Source organism: Acinonyx jubatus, chromosome A1, assembly GCF_027475565.1.
Source record: "Acinonyx jubatus isolate Ajub_Pintada_27869175 chromosome A1, VMU_Ajub_asm_v1.0, whole genome shotgun sequence".
Taxonomy (NCBI): Eukaryota; Metazoa; Chordata; class Mammalia; order Carnivora; family Felidae; genus Acinonyx; species Acinonyx jubatus.
The window spans coordinates 9,981,626-10,001,016 of record NC_069380.1 but is presented as its reverse complement, the minus strand read 5'-3'; the positions used below and the strand labels follow the sequence as shown (position 1 = coordinate 10,001,016).

Sequence of the window (19,391 nt, the reverse complement as noted above, 5' to 3'; positions counted from 1 at the left end):
TTCCCCATAGAATTATCACTTTCTAAACTTTTATGGTGCATTACAGTTTGCCTGAGTGTTATATTTATCATCAGCTGTCCGTCTCCCCCTACTAAAGTGTAAGCTCCATGAAGACAGGGGTTTTTTCTCATTTTCTTCACTGCTACATCCCAGATCTGGAAGAGTGCCTGACATATGAGGCACTCCGGAAATATTCGTTGCTTAAATGAATGAATAAAAGGTGGCACATATAACCATCCACTGCCTGAGGTCTTTGCCCTGCCAGTCATTGCTAAACCCAGGTAAACTGGTTTTTTCCAATATCCTGAATGGGAACTGCAGTCACCCTTGACCTCCGGTGGGACACTCCATAGATAGCAGAGATAATTTACACGGTGATGGATCTCTCTTGTATCTCTTTCCCAGGCATTTATGATACCACCTCCTTCAGGCTTTCCTCTGGGGCTGCTCCTTGGTCTCCATTTATGGCTTCTTTCTTTGACCTGCACCTCAAACCTGGGGATTCCCCAGGGCTTCATCAGCCGGACGTATCTTTATGCTCCACACGTTCATCCTCGTAATACTAGTCACTCTGAGGCATCACTATACACATGCAAGCCTTGCCCACAAAAGGGGCCAGCGACAGAAACGGCTGCAGGGTCCTGTGATCACTAGTCAAGCCCTGACCCACCTCCAGCCCGTGTTCTGCTTGACTGCCCACACCCGGATGCATCACAATTGCTGCCAATATATCATCAGGCCCCTGTTTCCCACCACGGTTTCCTTGAAGGAGCTCCAACCCACCAGTCTGTATTTTAACTCCCAGGGTAATTGCTTTTGCGGCAGATCCTCTCTGTTGGCAGAGAGGGAGCACCTTGCCAGTCTCATCCTAGTTCAGGTCCTGAGCCACAGTCGCAACTGTTCAACAGAAACAAATAAATGGCAGATAGAGAGGCCTCGGCAGAGTAAATAATGCAGCACACCCTCATTCAGGTCGATTGGAAGAGCCTTGATGGCTGGAGGGGCTACGCCGGGTGTGAAACCTCATTGATTGAAAGCGTACAGAGCAGTCGCCCCCACTACAGCTCATTGGCTCCGAGTGCCCAGGACCACCTACCGCTCTAGCTCTCATTGGCTGGGAGCCTTCAATAACACCTAAAGAAAACAAATGCTTTGTGTGTGTATATATGTATACATACACAGTATAATATTGTAACTGACTGCTTTACATTAATTTTAAAATCTTAAGGCAAATATTTAAGAGGTAAATTCATTATAATGAATGGGTTCCAGGAAGAAAGGGGGTGTTAAATGGGATATGCGTGTATGTCCTGATGACTCCCAAGTCTACATCTATAGCTCACCTCTTCCACACAAACTCCAGACCGAGATATTCAACTGCCTGTTGGACATATTTTCAACCAACGTGTCTTCAACTGAGTTCACATTTCCCCTATGCCCTTTCCCACCCATCCTGGTCCTCACCCATGCCTGCTCAGTAAACAGCAGGAGTGTCCACTCAGCCATGCAACTCAAAACCAGAAACATCATCTTTCATTCTTTCCCCTTCCTTGCCATTTATATTCTTTCAGTCATCAAATCCTACCCTTTCCACCACCTTATTACCTAATGAATACATCCTGGTGAGTACCATTCCGGGGGGCATCCAAATAAATGAAACTCTTTGCTACAACTGAGCATTGCCTTTTACGGTGGGAAAAGGGTACCCAGTGCCCAGAAGACAGAGGGAGGGTCAGTTACTTCCACCTATAGGAGAAGGGAATTAGAGATAGCTCTCTTTAAGCTGAGCCTTGGTGAATGTATGAATGTCCTTGGTGGACAGGAGAAGGGATTCTAGGTAGAGTAAACAAAATGACAAAAGATCTGGCAGTTTGAGGACGCATAATATGAAACACAAATGTTTGCGAGTGCCAGTTGATAGCACTATTGACAATTGGCAAAAGGTGGAAACAGCCCAATGTCCAGCAATGGCTAAATGAATGAAGAAACTGTGGTATACACATACAATAGAATACTATTCAACCATAAAAGGGAACCATAAAAAGGAATGAAGTACCGATTGATGCTACAATGCGGATGAACCTTGAAAGCATTACACGAAATGAAGAAGCCAGATGTGAAAGGTCACATGTTCTCTGATTCCCAATAAAAAGTATCCAGAATACGTCATCCACAGAGATAGAAAGTAGATTGTTACTTACCAGAGGCTAGGGAAGAGGGAAACAGGAAGTAATTTTATTTGTTTTTTAATGTTTATGTATTTTAAGAGAGAGAAAGAGCACAAGCGGGAGAGGGGCAGAGAGAGAGAGAGAGAGAGACGGGGGGTAGAGAGAATCCCAAGCAGGCTCCAGACTGCCAGCGCAGAGTCTGATAACAGGGCTTGATCTCATGACCCGTAAGATCATGACCTGACCCGAAATCAACAACCAGACGCTTAACCGACCTAGCCACCCAGGCGCCCCAGGAATTAATTTCTTAAAGAGTAGGGGGTTTCCTTTTGAGATGATGAAAATGTTTTGGAATAAGATAAAGGTGGTAGTTGCAGGACATTATGAATGTATTAATTGTCAATGAATTGTTCATTTTTAAAAAGTTAATGTTATGCCCTGTGAATTTCGTTTCAATTTAAAAAAATTTTTTTTTTAATTAAAACAATTTTTTTCAAGGTTTATTCATCTTTGAGAGACAGAAAGAAACAGAGTGCAAGCAGTAGAGAAGCAGAGAGGGAGGAAGACATAGGGTCTGAAGCAGGCTCCAGGCTCTGAGCTGTCAGCACAGAGCCTGACGCGGGGCTCGAACTCATGAACCGTAAGATCATGACCTGAGCTAAAGTCAGACGCTCAACCAACTAAGCCACCCAGACATCCCCTAAATTTTAAAAAATGTTTTGAAAACTTGGAGAGATAAGGGAGAAGGAGTTATAAATGAGAGAAGGGGGGCAGGGGGAAATAGTATAAGAAAGACCATAACTGTAGATGAGGATCTTTGGAAATATTCAAACTCTTGTTCTTATGGAGTACTGGTACAGCATTAAATTCAACAGATATGTAGATATCATCTTACTTGACTGGGGCGAGGTATTTGGCTCCTGACTCTTCTTGAAGTCCTGGTTTTGATCCAGTCTTCTTTAGAACATGATTTCCAAACATACTCATCGTTGTACTGTGTCTGATCGGGAATAGGGTCACTAAGAGAATAGGTATATCCTAGTCTTCTGATACCCTTTCGACTACAAGAAAAGATAGTGAAAATCAGAATAAGGGATTAAATGCCAAATCACACAGCAACGCACAGGTCAAATAATTTTCCTTATTACATTTTTTTTTTTAAAGATTGGCTCAAGGAAGACTTGATGCCAGAAAGAATTTAATTTCCAGATTCCCTTGAAAGGAAACAATCCCATATCTTAGAACGGCTCTTCACAAAAGTACTAGAGGCCTAAAATGGAATTTAAAAGAACAATAATCTGAAATTCATTGATTTTTTTAATTAAAAATATTTCTTAAAGAGGTAGGTCCTCTCCTGTATAAAGAGTACTTCAATGTAATCAAATACTTGTTAAAGAAATGTTTCTCTCTATGCATGTATTCCTTCTGGTTAATAAAAGGAAGGTAGGTAAGAACGGGACATCACTGGTCTGCAAGGCTGTAATGAAACCAAGCATCCAGGCAACGATCAGCATTTGTACTCACAGTTCAAGAAGAGGGTCCACCAGCTATCATGTTCCCTAGATGGACATACACAACACCCATTAAATATTTTTGCCGAAATACCCAGCTTGAACTAGATGAAGTCTTTGGTATATTAGATTATAGGAAATGCATAAAAAGAGGAATATTTTAAATAACACAGTGGAGATGAAATCAGAAAAATCCAGAATTCTCAGGAAAAAAAAAAATGAAATTCTCAGAAAAAAAAAAGAAAGGAACCTATAGATTAAACGAGGCAAAAAACATAATAACCAAGTGCAATGTGTAGAACTTATTTGAATTTAATTTCTAACGAAATTGTTATTTTTTTTTAATTGTGAGACATCAGGGGGAAATTTGATTGCTGATTGGCCATTTGATATTAAGGAATTATTTTTTAGCCAACACAATGGTATTGTAGCATATGATTTTATTATTATTTTTTAATGTTTTATTTTATTTTTGAGAGAGAGAGAGAGAGAGAGAGAGAAAGCAGGGGAGGGGCAGAGAGAGAGGGAGACACAGAATCTGAAGCAGACTCCAGGCTCCGAGCTGTCAGCACAGAGCCCAACGCGGGGCTCGAACTCACGGACCATGAGATCATGACCTGAGCCGAAGTCAGATAGTTAACCGACTGACCCACCCCGGCGCCCCTATATCGTAGCATACTTTTAAAGAGTCCTTATCTTTTGGAGATACATAAGAATAATACTTAGAATTAAAATGATAGAATGCCTGGAATTTGCTTCAACATTATCCAGTGGGAAGGCTGGGTGGAAGGTATTGTCTGGGTATTGATTATTGTAGCTGGATACTGGCTGGGGATTCGTTGTATGTTCGTTTGTGTACGTCTAAAATGTCTCATATTGGCTTTTTAAAAAAAGAAGACTGGGTTAGATTCAGGTACTATCTATAAGAAACCAAACGTCTGGGAAGTGGGATACATCTGGATGATGAGCCAGTTTACTAGTTATTCAGATGTGTGGGCTCAGGTAGGACTGTGGTCCTAATAAAGTAATCAAAGGCACATGACGATTTTCCAAAGGCAACACAGCACAATCGGCTTGAAAGGAATTGATTTTCAGATCTCCATCTCCCAGTGTAATCTTCCTTAACGTGTCTCTGCCTGAAAGCAAACCCGCGTCGCTACCCAAGTGCTTCTGTCCCACACCTTTCTTTCTCCCCTAGGTCATGGCAGGATCTTAGGAAGGTTCGGTATGCCTCTGGGTCTAAGCCTCCAACAGTGAGAGGGGTGTGGTTCCAAGGAAGCCACCTTGTAATCCAAGTTCCATGCCCTTACCTTGGGCTCACGAGGATTTCTGAAGAGGTGGAGGTTGGGGGTGCTCTAACCAGGGCAAATGCTCTATGGGGGAGGGGTGTTCTGGTTTTAGGTACATTGTGCCCTGCTTTGGCTAAGAGCAGTGTCTAGCTTCTCATTTCCTAATAATTACAAAACGTCCATCCCTCTTTGGGGAGAAGCCTCTGAGGAGAGAGCAGAGAATATAGAATGCTTTGAATGGTTCTTCTCCCCACCTATTTAAACATTTTTTTTTCAGGTTTTTTAAAAAAAAAATCCCGAAGACATGTCATTAGCTAGAAAGAAAAGCATCTCTGAGCAGGGGAAGCAGGACAGGGTGGTGATGCTGATTCTTTTAAACACAACTGGAATCTTTTCTGAGACTACCAAATTTTTAAGGATGCGCTGGGTAACTCTGGCACATAAAAATGTTGTCACGTTTTCCTTCAGATTTCCATCATTCAATAAGGTACTCAAGTCTTGTTTTTTTTTTTTAAGCCAAACATGCGATGAAATATTTAATCCAGTCCAGCCAGTCCTCATCTCATTCTACATTGTAAAATATTTAACGATACACGGAAATATAGGCTGGCTGGCCAGACCAATTAATTTTCAGCATATAGAACTTTCTCCTTCATTAAATGCATAGTGGATGTTTGATTTGTATCTATAGGAGAAGATGGATGTTAGCTGAATCTATTGTGGCGATCATTTCACAACGTATGGAAGCCAAGCCATCACCCGTGGTGTGCTGCACGGGTTCAATTTATACAGTGATGTGTCTTAATTATTCCTCAATAGAACTGGAAAAAATATTAAACAAGTTCCTTCCATGTGAAAGAGTAACTGATGTGATTTAATAGCCATTTGTTAAGACATAGACTTTCAGGATACTTAGAAAATGAGATGGGGAAAAACTCAGTAACTGGAAGACATATCATCTAATCAGTTGCTTTCAATAAACTCCAAGGAGTTCCCAGCCAGGTTGTCAGCTGTTCAATCATTAACAAAAATCACCTTGTCATTTCTGGCACTTAGAGAGAGTTCAAAGTCTTGAATGGCAGTGCCACACACCCAACTCCTTTCATTCACGGCTACTTATTCACGTGAACAAAACTGGTTAACATTAGCATCTATAAGTTGAAAAATAAACAGCAGAAGCAGAAAAAAATGGATGCTGAATGCAGTCTCACTCCCAAAATAGTAACACTTCAAACAGGATACATAAACTAATTGCAAACAGAACAGTCACGTTTATCTCGTTAAGATACAATTCAAAAAATGTCCTTCTTGTGTTTAGTGACTATTAACACCAGTAAAGTATTTATTGCTTTGAGCCATCGTGTACTAAAAATAATTGTTATAACTCAGTACTTAGGGTCACATAATATGTTTAAAAATTAATTTCAATTAATACACTAAAATAGTTTCAAAGAAGTGTAATGGGGTGATCAATAAATTGCTTTCAAACACAAAATATATGATAGCAGGGTAAAATTCTACGGAGGAAGTGGAGAGGAATAAAAGTTCAAGAAGCAAAAGGAATGAAATAAATTGTTTACTGTCTGGTGTATTTTTTAAAAAGATCATAGAAAGTATCAATTTGCTAAGGTGTTTAGATTACTCATTGGCTATATTTTTTAATGACTTAATAGTTTTATCTTAAGATGTCAATGTCTAGGATGGGCTATACATTTTATCTTCTTCAATTATTTTAATTTACGATGAAAACTTTCCTGTGAACTTTAAAAATATGCGAATTTGAAGACCACTGACCTAGACTCCATTAGTACCCATTTGTTTTTTGGCTCTTATCCCAAATGTTTCTTCCTCAGACAACTGTTACTGTCTGGGAAGCTGGCATGATCATTACCGTCAGATGATAAATCTCCCAGTTAGGGGACATAATGTAACTCAGTGGGATAGCCACTGAGGAGTCTTACAGCCCTGTAGTTTGTGAAAGTCTATCAGAGATTACCCTGGGGGGGCGGGAATGAATGAAAAATTTGAGTTACTTCTCCATGCTGGTCACCGTACTAGTGTTTTCTTCTGTCATCAGAACCACCACCTGAGGCAGGAATCATTATTCCTACTTTGCCAACCATAAAGCTGAGCCACAGCTTGTCACCTGCCGAAGGTAGCAGAGATAAGAAGGGGTAGAGCAAAGAGCGGAGGTCAGAGCCCATTTCTGCCTGACTCCTCAGCCGTGGTCTTGCCCACGATCCATTTGACTTCTCAGCAACTTGAACTTGTAAGGTGCCAGGATCCTCTTTATTGGAAACAATTCACAGAGTAAACACAGGCCGGTGAAGCATCTCCATGCTGGTTTCCCACCCACCCGGGATGCAATGAACGGTAACGAGGCTTTCCCGATCCCGCTCTCACTCACCCACCAATGAGTTTAAAGAGGCAGCCGACGGACAGAAATTCCCACCCCGCACCATTCAGGTGGAAATGGGAGACGCTGAAAGGCCACTTAGGAAGCAGTGAGTGGAGGAGTGAAGGGAAGGGTGAGTGGGTCATGGCCTTCCAGCTTCCAAAATGAGTGTTGATGATCAAGTGCTAACAATTCTTCATTCATCCAGTTACTGAATCGTCATTGCCTACTACATACCAAGTAATGAATGCAATGCCTGCTCCATGTTTTTGAGTAGCACAATTCTGTTAGCCTACACACTGGCTCTATTGCCCTGACCCGCAGTGACTTTATGAAGGATCCATGTGTTTCTTTCCTTAGTTTTCCTGTAGGAGGTCTGGATACGGTCCGAAGGGGGGAAAGCCTGTCTGGTGCTTGGAGGAGCACTGTGCACGCAATAGGTTCTACCTGAGTGCACCTTTCTAAACCTTCTCTGATGACTGCTTTCTGTTGCTTTGGGACTCCGAATAATAGAACACAGGTGAACAGACGAAGGTGAGTCCATCAACCTGACACAAATCGGGATCTACCGAATTAAAGCAGGCACCGCTCCCGTCTTGGGCGTGAATGCAGTCCTCATTGTGGTCGCGCAGGAATCCCAGGTGGCCTCGCCTGGCAAAAGGATGACAAAACGGTTTGAAATGTGGCAAACCTGAATACTTCCATCGTGTGTCGTCTTCATAATTAAAATAATTTTGCAGGAGAAAAAAATTGGGGGTAGTAATTTAAAGTCTAAAGGAATAGGGGCGCCTGGGTGGCTCAGTTGGTTAAGCATCCGACTTCGGCTCAGGTCATGATCTCACGGCCCGTGAGTTCGAGCCCCGCGTCGGGCTCTGTGCTGACTGCTCAGAGCCTGCAGCCTGTTTCGGATTCTGTGTCTCCCTCTCTCTCTGCCCCTCCCCTGTTCATGCTCTGTCTCTCTCTGTCTCAAAAATAAATAAACGTTGAAAAAAAAAAAGAATTTAAGCAATGCGTAAAAATATAAAACAGAAAGTTCGATTGAAGTTCTATCCCCTTAAGATGCCCACTGTGACTTTAGTGACCAACTTCTCATGAACCCTATTAGATAAACCTATATGCACATGAAATGATTTTGCACAAAGGGGCTCACCTCCGGTTTTATTCTGGGCGCCTTCCCCGTGCTCCCTCCTCCTCCTCAGCCCTCCTCCCAGACCATGTTAACAATTGTGCTGGTTTCTTTCCACGCTTTTACGTCTGCTGATACAATGATACAGAGATTTATATATGCATATATAAGGACGTTGACATATTGGGTTTTAGTTTCCACCATCTTGTTTTACCAAACTGGGCTCATAATACACAAAGTGTCCTTTTCTTCTGTCTGTCACTGAACAGTGTCATTTGGGGCAGCTCTGATGCATTCTCTGCTGCGACTGTGCAGGATTCTGCAGCATGCGTGATATTTCAATCTGCATAAGCAGGTAGATTCAACAAGAGAGGGAGCATAGCTGGAGGAGACCATCCCAAAGGCTAAATAAAGCCTGGGGCACGCCAATGTCAAGAGGTTGGGGAAGGCTGACAAAAGCAGTCAGTGAGGGCAGAGGACATCAGGGGCCACAGGAAGGAGGGCTTTCCACGAGGCGGTGGGGGAGGGATCGCCTATGGCAACTGCTGTTGGCTGGGTCCAGACGACTGAGGATAGAGAATTAACCATCAGGCACCTGCTAGCAACAACAGGCTTTGACTGCCCCAGCCTCCCACTGTCCACAAAGCACCACGACCTTTCTTGGGAATACAGATTTTAAATTTAACTCCGACATTTTCTCATTCTTCCTATCTAGGCAATTAACCTGGTTACATTTCACTAGAACCTGGGTCCAAAGGGTCTCCTTTATTATTTGAATAACCTGCTGTCCGGGGTCTAGGGCCTCACCGCAGGAACCCTGTAGCCACCTAACTGCCTGTGTATCTTCCCACTCCTGTATCCCGAATACAATCGCTATGCTTTTCTCAAATACGTCTGCAGTTTCCAAATAGCTTTACAATCTATATGCACCGCCTGGCCTGTAGGGCCCTGACGGAACATTTCATTCGTGCTGCCTCTATACTTCTGTTTCCTCTCCCATCTCCCAGGCAGGTCTTGTTTCTCATTTAACAGGCCCTTTGGGGGAGCCAGGCAGCTGGACCCGCTCCTCCGTGACTGTTTCCCCACTGCCCTCCCACGGGTTGAGACTCCCCTCCGCCCGCTCCCCCGGATCTCACAAAAGCCCGAGCCCCACAGGCTACGCTCTGTGCCTCCGTTTACACACATGCTGCGGGTGTGCGCGCCCCGAGCCCACGCGCCTCCGAGAAATGACGTCATGCTCTGACACCGGCTCGTTAGTGGGAGTCACTTCATGCTTCGAAGCATTTTGTTCCAACTGCGGCATTAAATGTTCTTTGTTCAGGGAGTTCCAAGTATGGACAAGTGGGAAGAAATTGGGAGGCAGTGCGGCTCTTAAAAGAAACCTCCATGGAACCTGATTTGAACCTCGGAGTGTGACGCTTGCAGGGCTCAGGAAGGATCCTCTCTGCACAGAGCCCACGCACCATTTCCCCCTCTTTTTCCTAAAGCAAACAACACTGACCCAGGCCAGACCAATTTCCTGTTAAGCCCAAATATACCTCAAACACCCTGGCAACACAGCGCTGGGGTAACATCTCCCAACTGATCACACGGGCAGGCCAGGAACACCTCTGGCTGCCGCTGGCTGCGGCCTTTCCTCCTTCTGAGGACAGGCTGGGTGCTGGCCGCCTTCTGTTGCCAAGATCCTATTCTGGAAGGCATCGGGTGCAGGAGAGGCCATGCCTGGCTGCCTCTAGGACCAGAGACTGAGCGGACCCCCCACTCCCGAATGCTAATCCGCCTGGATGACCAACATGACGAGATGTGCACTCAATTCCCAGGACATCTTTCTTCAATTCTTTTTGTCTAACGGTTTTTCTTACTAAAAGTCTCTAGGTCAGGTCTGCGTCTACGCTTTTTATTTCCATTGACAAAGCTCCTGGAAATAAAATGCTATTAGAATTAACCCTCTTCGTTAACAGCAGCAGTAACTTAAAAATCTATAATCCGAATGTTCTAAAAACGTCTTTGCAAGCCATATGCCACTGCTTTCTTTTATGCTTATTCTTGCTACGTATCCCAGTGTCTTTCCCTCTAACTCTGTGTCTACCCGTCCCATGATTCTGTCTTCCTCTTTCTACCTCTCTCATTTTCTGTTCATCCTACAGGCAAGGCTTGAGCCCCTCCCATGGACCATAGAGACCACAGGCCGGAGGCCATAGAGACCCTGTCCTGGCCTTGGGGAGCTCACAGGTGAGGAGAGGAAAGAGAAAATAGCCAACGAGCACTTTAAGTGGGGTGCTGTGCTGTGTGCCGTGGGAGCCCCCAGGAAGGCGCAGTTCTTTCTGGTTGGGTGAGAGAAGGGGCATCGAGGGTGGATCCGGGAGGGACTTCATAGAACAGGTGGCATCTGAGCCGGGACTTAAAGCAGGGGTTTGACCGCGATTACAGGAGGACGCGGAAGGAAGCATTCTTCAGAGAAAGCAGCGCGAGGTATGAAAAGTCTGAAGTGGCCCGATGTGAGTGAAGCAGGGGAAGAAATGGTCAACGCCAGGCCAGCGAGGCCTTGTTTGCCTTGCTGCCCCCTTGAACTCACCACCCCTGGAGGTATTCACAATTACGAAAATGCATTAGGAGGTTTTGAAAACAGTATAAAACAGTAACGAACATGTGCGTATTCTATTACGTTTTACAAAGTGTTTCCACGGGTGGAAGCTTGTTTCATCCTTACCATAGCCTGCTGGGTGGGCAAGTATGAACAGTACCTGGTGATTCAACGTTTTCCTAGTTGTCGGGAGGATTAAAGGGGAGGGTAAATTCAAGCATTTAACGTAGGCCGAACAGAGACCCAAAAGATAGGTCCACGTCCTAACCCCCAGAACCCGCGAGTGGTACCACATAAGGGCAAAGGGCCTTTGCAGGTGCAGTTAAGGATCTTGGGATGAGGAGATCGTGCTGGATTATCAGTGGGCCCCAAGTGCAATTTCATCATCCTTATGGGAGGCAGAGGGAGACTCGACCCGGAAGAGGCGGGGATGTGACCGTGGAGGCACACGCCGCGGTGATGAGGCCACGAGTCGAGAATGCCAACAGCTCCCAGAAAACACAAGAAGCAAGGAAGGCTTCTGCCCCAGAGCTACCGGCGCAGCACAGCCCTTGATTTGGGGCTTCAGGCCTCCAGAATAAATCTCCTTGGTTTCAAGCCACCAGTTCCTGGTTATTTATGGCAGTCCCTCAAAGTGATGCAGCACTTACAAGCCCACATAGAGTAATAGTTCAACAGCAAGTAGTCCGTGGCAGTCATTGTCAACCTCTCATCTTATTTTTGGACCAAAGCCAGGCAGTGTGACACATCAGTCCCCCACCTTTTGGAGCGTGACACTTTTAGCAGTGGAAGATCGAGTGGCACAGAGTGCCTGTTAGAGCCCCAAGACTGGGCGTGAAGAATGAAACTCACCCACAGGAAGGGGGACTTGGGGGGCAGAATCAATGAGCCCCGGTGATCAAACTGAGATGTCAGCCAAGCCGCCCTCCCATGTACTGTGGGCAGCTGGCACCCTCCTAACTGAGCCTGCAAAGTCGAGTGGACAAGGAGTGTAATTTTCTACGTGTTAGATCAAGGCCCTTCTGTGACACCCAAATGAACTATCCGGTAGACAGTTGCGTACTTTGGTTTGAAAATTAGGGGGAACACTGGAGTGAGAGGTAAGATTAGAAAGCCGGTGGGGCATTTCTGTAGACTTGAAGCCCTTGGCAGGACACGGCCACGACAGAGGATGTGAACCAAGGAGGAGAGAATCTTGGAGGATTCCCACATTCCCCAGACTGGAAGGGGGAGGGGAGACAGCGAAAGAAACCAAGAGGAGTGACTAGAAAGACAGATTCAAAAGGAATGCGGTTCCTGTCTCTCTCTTTTTTTTTTTTGCCTTGTCATCATATAGAAACAGAGTGTTCTCAATATGTTTTTTACAGGTTAAGTATTTTCATTTTCTGTCCTTAATTTACAAAGGGATGAATGGAATGGAATGAAAATACGCATTTCATTCATTCTGGTGGGTCTACGATTCCAGGGAATGCGCCATTGAACAGTTCCCACTGCTCTGTAGCCACTGTGGAACCACAATTACCCAGCGAGGCGGCTGCGGTGGGTTATTATTGCCATGAAAAAGGCCAGGATGCAGCTGAGTACCTGGGAATCACTCTCCCTCCACTGACACAGAGGCGGACTTTGTAAACCTGCTGCATTTGCACGCACAATTAGCATTAAAAGCTCTACCCGGGTTCATGCAGAATCGCTTTGAAAGAAAAATCAGCAAAGGTCGCGGAGAAGTGGCAGCTAAACGCCTCGGTGCCAGCCTGGCTACGACCACGCAGGGGTAAGGTGCCTCTGCACATCTACCTGCGGGGTCCTTTCCCTGCCTTCGGGCACCTCCCCGCTTTCTGTGCACTTCCCCAGATCCTGCGGGGGGGGGGGGGGGCAGGTCTCCGCTGGGTCCACTGTCTTCAGAGCGTCTGACCTCCGTTCCTTCTTTGTCTTTGACTTTGGGATCCTGGAAAGGCACTATTCCTTCTTTTTGCTGTCCCCTCCTAGGCACTTTGGGGGGGGGTGTTTGAAAGCACCTGAGAGGTTTAGGGAGAGGTTTGGCAGAAACGGGACCAAGGACTGTAAAAGGGCAAGATCATGAACATCTCATTCTCTCTGACTCCCAGACTCTCCATGAAGTGAGTCCCACCCGTAAGAGGGAGGCAAACACCCCTGCAGACCAAAGCAGCCTTTGCTCGGTGTACCCCATTCCCAGGGAAAAGCCTCACCCCCCCCCTTCCCCTGCCGGCAGGGTCGGCACCCTTACTTGGCTGAATCTTGTGGCCTCCTTGAAAGGGGCACGCAGCCTCCAGCCCAGGCAGTGCCATTCTTGCTGGAAAGAGGCCACCGCGATGCCCTCTGCTCCGGCTGGACTGGGTGCTGTGGGTGGAGTGCGGCTGCATTGTGATGTGTCGCCATGGAGACATGGGTCACTTCCTGCAGCTCAGCTGGGGGCCGACAGGTGCTGGAGGGAGGCTGGGCTCTTCATCAGGAGGGCCGGGGCACCGGGTGGGGAAAGCAAGGAGATGTGTTTCCAGTAATGTGGCTACTTACTTTTGTGTATTTGTATGGTTCTTGCAATGAGCTTTCCTGAGCATGGTCTTATGTGGGGAGAGGAGCAAAAAGAGTAAGCTGAAGATTTTCAACTGCAAATTTTCTTTTTTTAAGTTTTTAATTTTTTGTTAATTTATTTATTTTTGAGAGAGAGACAGAGACGGAGCATGAGCGGGGGAGGGGCAGAGAGAGAGGGAGACACAGAATCCGAAGCAGGCTCCAGGCTCTGAGCTGTCAGCACAGAGCCCGCCCGACACGGGGCTTGAACCCATGAACTGGGAGATCAACACCTGAGCCCAAGTCTGATGCTCAACCAACTGAGCCATCCAGGTGCCCCAATTGCAAATTTTCATCCACGCATAACTTTCAACTTAAGTGACTGTGCGCAAAATTGTCATAGATCTTTGCATTAAGTAGGAAACAAGAGTGGGGAAGGATGTGAGCTGACACCTTTCTCCTCACTGGGGTTCCTGGCACAAACCTTTGCACTTTGTGATTGCCAATTTAATTGTCCTTCTATCCCCACAAAACAAAACTGTGTCTCTCACCCCAAAGTTTTCCCAGAATGTGGAGGGGCTTTTATCCTCATATTCTTGGCAACCACCTTGGTAGTTTGACACTTAGTAGGGGCTTAGTAAAACTGAATGCCTCCAGGCTAGGACACAGCTATTAGCCACCTGGCTGCAAAGAAAAGACAGGAAGTGCACATTGGAGACTGTTGGCAACATATTTAGAAGGCAATCTACAACAATCCCTTCTCTGCAAAGGGGTTATTCAAAAGTCAGACCTCTGTTAGCGGTGATATCTACAAAAAGGGAAATTATCAAAGGACACAGAAAAAGCATCAAAGTAAGCATCCCAAGTGCATATGCGAGGTATTGCTTAAAAATCAAGATCCCAAGTAGAATTTTCGGAGAGGATTCCTATCCGTTTTACATTCCTAATGCATTTTACACTTTTAAATTTTACATCAATGAATGGTGGTGGGAACACATAGAAGGTATAGAGTTCTGTCGATGTTATTAAAAGGAATGAGTCTAAATTAGGATTTAGTAGTGGCATCTAAATGAAGAAAATAACACCCAATAACAGATTACTGTCTGAAAATGGCAGCGTTAATTAGCATAGCATAATTTAAGAAAAATATATTTTTTTAAACAGAGCAGGGAGTCTATAGAATTTTGAAAGTGAATTCGTATTAATATCTTACATTTGTCTCATCTTAGGCAAGCTGTGAAATTGTGGCCTACACACCGAATCAAGAGCTGGAAGAAATCTTTGCACTTTCTACCTGGGGGGCTTTGGGATCAAGCAGATTCTTCTCTGAGCCCCAGTTTATCTGTAAAATGAGTATAGCAGTACCTACCTCACCGGGATGGAAAGATGAGTAACTCCAACAATAATTTATAAGTTATAAAGCCGTGTAAACCTAAGGTACTGCTCTTTTGTCTCACTGCTATTCTGAGCTGCCTTCTTTTTTGGTCTTGCGTTTCTGCTTCAGAATGGATTTTTGGTACAAGTCCATTTTATCGCGAGCAGTATAGCACTATTCCTGCCCTTGAATTCGGGTTGCTTGCGGTAACCCCTTTCAATGATTAAGTTGATTCTTTTTTCCTTGGCTTCTTTCCCTTCACAAACACGGACTGTGCACTGAAAATGAGCTGGAGGGTGACATTAAGGGGCCCTGGATACCATGGGAGCTGAGGGAGCTTGTCCTAGAACTGGAAATGCCTGAGCTGGGTTCTCAGCTCAATGGGAGACAGGAGACGGAGAGGGAGGAGAGAATGTTATGCCCAGAATTCGTGATCCCCAAAGACCACTAGGGAGCCGAGTCCGATGCAAAAGCAAAGAGCCTTTATTCGAGCTAGCTCGAGCTCAATCCCCTACCTGCACCGACGCAGCGGTGAGATACCAGGGAAAGAGAGCGAGTTTCAAAAGGACAAAGGTTTTATTGGGGCCTGGGGGCAGTTGGTGAGGTAATGGCTATGGCCTCAGCCGATTGGCTGGGGAAGGGTCCTGGGGAAGGGTCCGAGTCCAGTTAGGCAGGTGAGGGGGGGGTTACTCAAGGGGAGGAGGTGTGGTCAAGGTGAAGGACACAGAACAAGATGGAGTCGGCTGGCGTAGGCCCGCCCTTTCAAGCTGCCACAAGGGGGAGAAGGGGCCCAGGAGGCAGGGGACAGCGTGGGATTGTCACACAGTAAAGAGTGAAGGGAGAGCTAAGAGACACTGGAGCACAAGGCCCTGCAGGCCTTCTACGGTTTTCCGTCATGAATTTATTGTTCTTCTTAGCTTGCACACCTGTCTTCTTTTATAAAACTGGATGCCCCTTGAAAGCAAGGGCTTCGGGAGTGCCTGGGTGGCTCAGTCGGTTAAACATCTGACGGTTTGTGAGTTCAAGCCTGGCATCAGGATCAGTGCTGGGAGCCTGGAACCTGCTTGGGATTCTGTGTCTCCCTCTCTGCCCCTCCCCCGCTTTTGCTCTGTCTCTGTCTCTCAAAAATAAATATTTTTTTAAAAATTTAAAAAAAGAAAAAGAAAGAAGGCAAGGGCTGTGCTTGGGCAACCCCCCCCCCCCCCCGCCCCAAAACATGAGAAGAATTCACTGGAGTTAAGTTAAAGCAACAGGGTGAAGAGATCAGGTCAGAAGTTTACATAAATCCTGAAGAAGAGGGAAGATTATCCATATCACCTACCAGAATAAGTTCATCATTTGGAAATTAAGACATCCAGGTTACTAATACGCCTTTTACAGAGTTTCAAATTGATCTAAAACAATAGACAGTAGTTATATTGAATGGGTTAAATGTTACACGGTTGTTTCCAATTCAAATTATTATAATGAATTTCTTTCTGTGCACGCACGAGCACACACACACACACACATACACACAGAGGAACCTGCTGTTAAAGCAGCGGAGAGACGGGTGGGTGGCAGAGGGAGGGGACAGCAAGTATAGAACACCCAGCTTTGGGCTGTGAAGGAGACGGAAGTCTCCAGCTGGAGGAGAGGGAGTGTGTCAGGTGGACAGTTAACGTTCCAACGAGAGATGAGTAACCAAGTTCACGGGCCGTGGGTAAGAAGCAGGGAGAGAGATGGCACTTGCCGCTGTGGAGAGAGCATATGGGGCTCAGACCTGGAGAAGATGTCTATGCCCCTCCTCGGACTGAGCGTGCCCACCTACAGCTGGGCATCTTGCGAGAACACGGATTCTGAGTAAGTCAGTTGGGCGGGGCCTGAGGTTCTGCTTTTCTAACAAGACCCCCGGATGATTCATAAAGTTTGAGATGGGCAGAGCTAGAGCCGAGTCCTAAACCCAGCAGACTCTGCATCATCCAGGAGCTTGTTAGAAATGCAGACCAGGGTGCCGGGGTGGCTCAGTTGGTTAAGCTTCCTTCCGACTCTTGGTTTCAGCTCAGGTCATGATCTCACAGGTCTGTGAGACGGAGCCCCGAGTTGGGCTCCATGCTCATAGTTTGGAGCCTGCTTGGGATTCTCTCCCTCTCCCCTTGCCCCTAGCTCCCCCACCCCCCCACAAGCATCAGCGTGTCCAGTGCACATGAGCTTCTCTCTGTCTCTCAAAATAAATACATAAACTTAAAAAAAAAAGAAATTAAAACATGTAGACCTCCTGAATGAGTCCACAGCTTGACAAGACCTCCGAGAGATTCCCAGGCACATTCAAGTTTGAGAAGCTCTGCTCCAGGAAACATGACAGGCAGCAGTGTCTCCTGAACAAGAGAGACGATGGGAAATAGTTGATGGGAGAATTCAAAGAGCAAGCCAACAAAGGATGTGTAAAAGATTTGACAGGGGGCTGCTTCCAAAAGCCCAGGAGAGGTCACAGATGATCTCCAGTGTTACCCAAGTACTTTGGATATGGATACACTGAGTGAAGTTCCTCCCCCGGGTTGATATATTTGGGCAAAAGTCTTTCCGTTATATAGTATGCAATGCTTTTAGTCAAGGGTCTTCATGTTAAAAAAAAGAAAGAAAGAAAGAGACTAAAGTGGCTGAGTAGCTCAGTGGGTTAAATGTTTGACTCTTGATTTCAGCTCAGGTCATGATCTCATGGTTCATGAGTTTGAGCCCTGAGTTGGGCTCTGCACTGACAGCCTACTTGGGATTCTCTCTCTCCCTCTCTCTCTCTCTCTCTCTGCCCCTCCTTCACTTGTGCTCTCTCTCTCTCTCAAAATAAATAAGTAAACTTAAAAAAAAAAAAGAATATTGCTTTTGCTCCTTTGTTTCAGCTTATCGATTAACTCATAAAACATTTTCTCGGCGCCTGGGTGGCGCAGTCGGTTATGCGTCCGACTTCAGCCAGGTCACGATCTCACAGTCCGTGAGTTCGAGCCCCGCGTCAGGCTCTGGGCTGATGGCTCAGAGCCTGGAGCCTGTTTCCGATTCTGTGTCTCCCTCTCTCTCTGCCCCTCTCCCATTCATGCTCTCTCCCTCTCTCTCTGTCCCAAAAATAAATAAACGTTGAAAAAAAAATTAAAAAAAAAACATTTTCTCAATGTCTGTTATGGAGTCTATATGATTCAGGTTCTCAAAAGAAAAAAACCAATAGAATGTGTGTGTGTGTGTGTGTGTGTGTGCGCGCGCGCGCACGTGTGGATAGAGAAAGAGATTTATTTTAAGGAATTGGCTCACAGAGCTGTGCAGCCTAACAAGTCCAAAATCTGCAAAGGAAGCTGGCAGGTGGGTGGCCCAGGGCAGAACCCATGTTGCCATTCAAGTTTGAAGGCCACCTGTGCAGACCCCTCTCTTGCTCAAGGGAGGTCAGTCTTTTGTTCCACTCAGGACTTCCACTGATGGGAGAGCCCCACTGACATTGTAGAGGGCATTCTGCTTTACTTAAAGTCCACCGATTTCAATGTTAGTCTCATCAAAAATACTTAACTAGAAATATCCAGAATAATGTTCAGACCAAATATCTGGACACCATGGCCCAGCCAAATTGACACATAAAATTAGCCCTCACTGACCTAGATCTTTCCGAAGTCTACTTAATTCATATCTGTCACTCAGAGGGGGTGTTGTTAAGCAGTCGAGAATGATTGCTATCACTTTATTGAAAGATCCAGAAAAGAAAATTCTATAATGTTCTCGATTTTATTAAGACAGTGCAACCTAATGGAGCAGATTCTAAACTCTGCTTCTAATGTGCCACTCAACATACTTACTGACATTTTATTCACATAGAGCCAGAGCAGCAAGTTCAGACTGTTGATTCTATCAAAACCTTGTCAGTCCAGTATGGACGTCACCTCCCTCCTGGGCCAGCTCTGCTGTCCCTGATTCTTGTGTTTTCCTCTCCTCTGAACTCTGAAGAGGTTAAGTGGGCCAGGCCAGTCATTGGGTAATTACTAATGCTCCACACTGTCAGTCCTTTCAAGTGTATTCAAGTAGTGAATATCAAGTGTGAACACTCCTTTTAAATCTGTTATACCAGCATTTACCCATCCAAATGAATGTTCTCTTCTTCAAAGTAATAATTCATTCTAATGACACTGCCATTGCTTAAAGCATTTTTGAAATTCTTTAGAAACTCCCTTCAGAACTAGATGCAATATTCTTTTGAATTTCTTAAATAGGGGCATAACTTGGCTCTTTGAAGATAGATTGGGATTTGAAACAGTAAAAAGACATCCACATTTGAGCTGATAATTAAGGTAGGCAATCAAGTTGGGCAATATTATCCTTTAGCCAAAAATCAACTATAACCGTGAGGTAATGAGAAAAAAAAACCTCCCTCCTTCTGTAGATAACGTCTGGATTTGCATTC

At 45.4% G+C, this 19,391-nt stretch overlaps 1 protein-coding gene and 1 long non-coding RNA gene across 2 annotated transcripts in view; one reads left to right on the top strand and one right to left on the bottom strand.

Moving 5' to 3' along the window:
* TEX26 (testis expressed 26) overlaps positions 1 to 13,442 on the bottom strand; it is a 30,817-nt gene extending 17,375 nt beyond the window's left edge. Inside the window, exons 1-3 of the mRNA XM_015083725.3 lie at positions 13,319 to 13,442; positions 7,933 to 8,014; positions 3,064 to 3,229 (exon numbers count right to left, since the gene is read on the bottom strand). Of these exons, the coding sequence (XP_014939211.2) occupies positions 3,064 to 3,229; positions 7,933 to 8,014; positions 13,319 to 13,379 (309 nt within the window). The 5' untranslated portion in view covers positions 13,380 to 13,442. The remainder of the gene's footprint in view (positions 1 to 3,063; positions 3,230 to 7,932; positions 8,015 to 13,318) is intronic.
* On the top strand, positions 7,178 to 15,382 carry LOC113601157 (uncharacterized). Its single transcript, XR_008294795.1, has 4 exons — positions 7,178 to 7,897; positions 10,637 to 10,721; positions 12,539 to 12,844; positions 14,832 to 15,382. It is a non-coding gene; the product is annotated as an uncharacterized LOC113601157 (long non-coding RNA).
* The last annotated feature ends 4,009 nt before the right edge of the window (positions 15,383 to 19,391 follow it).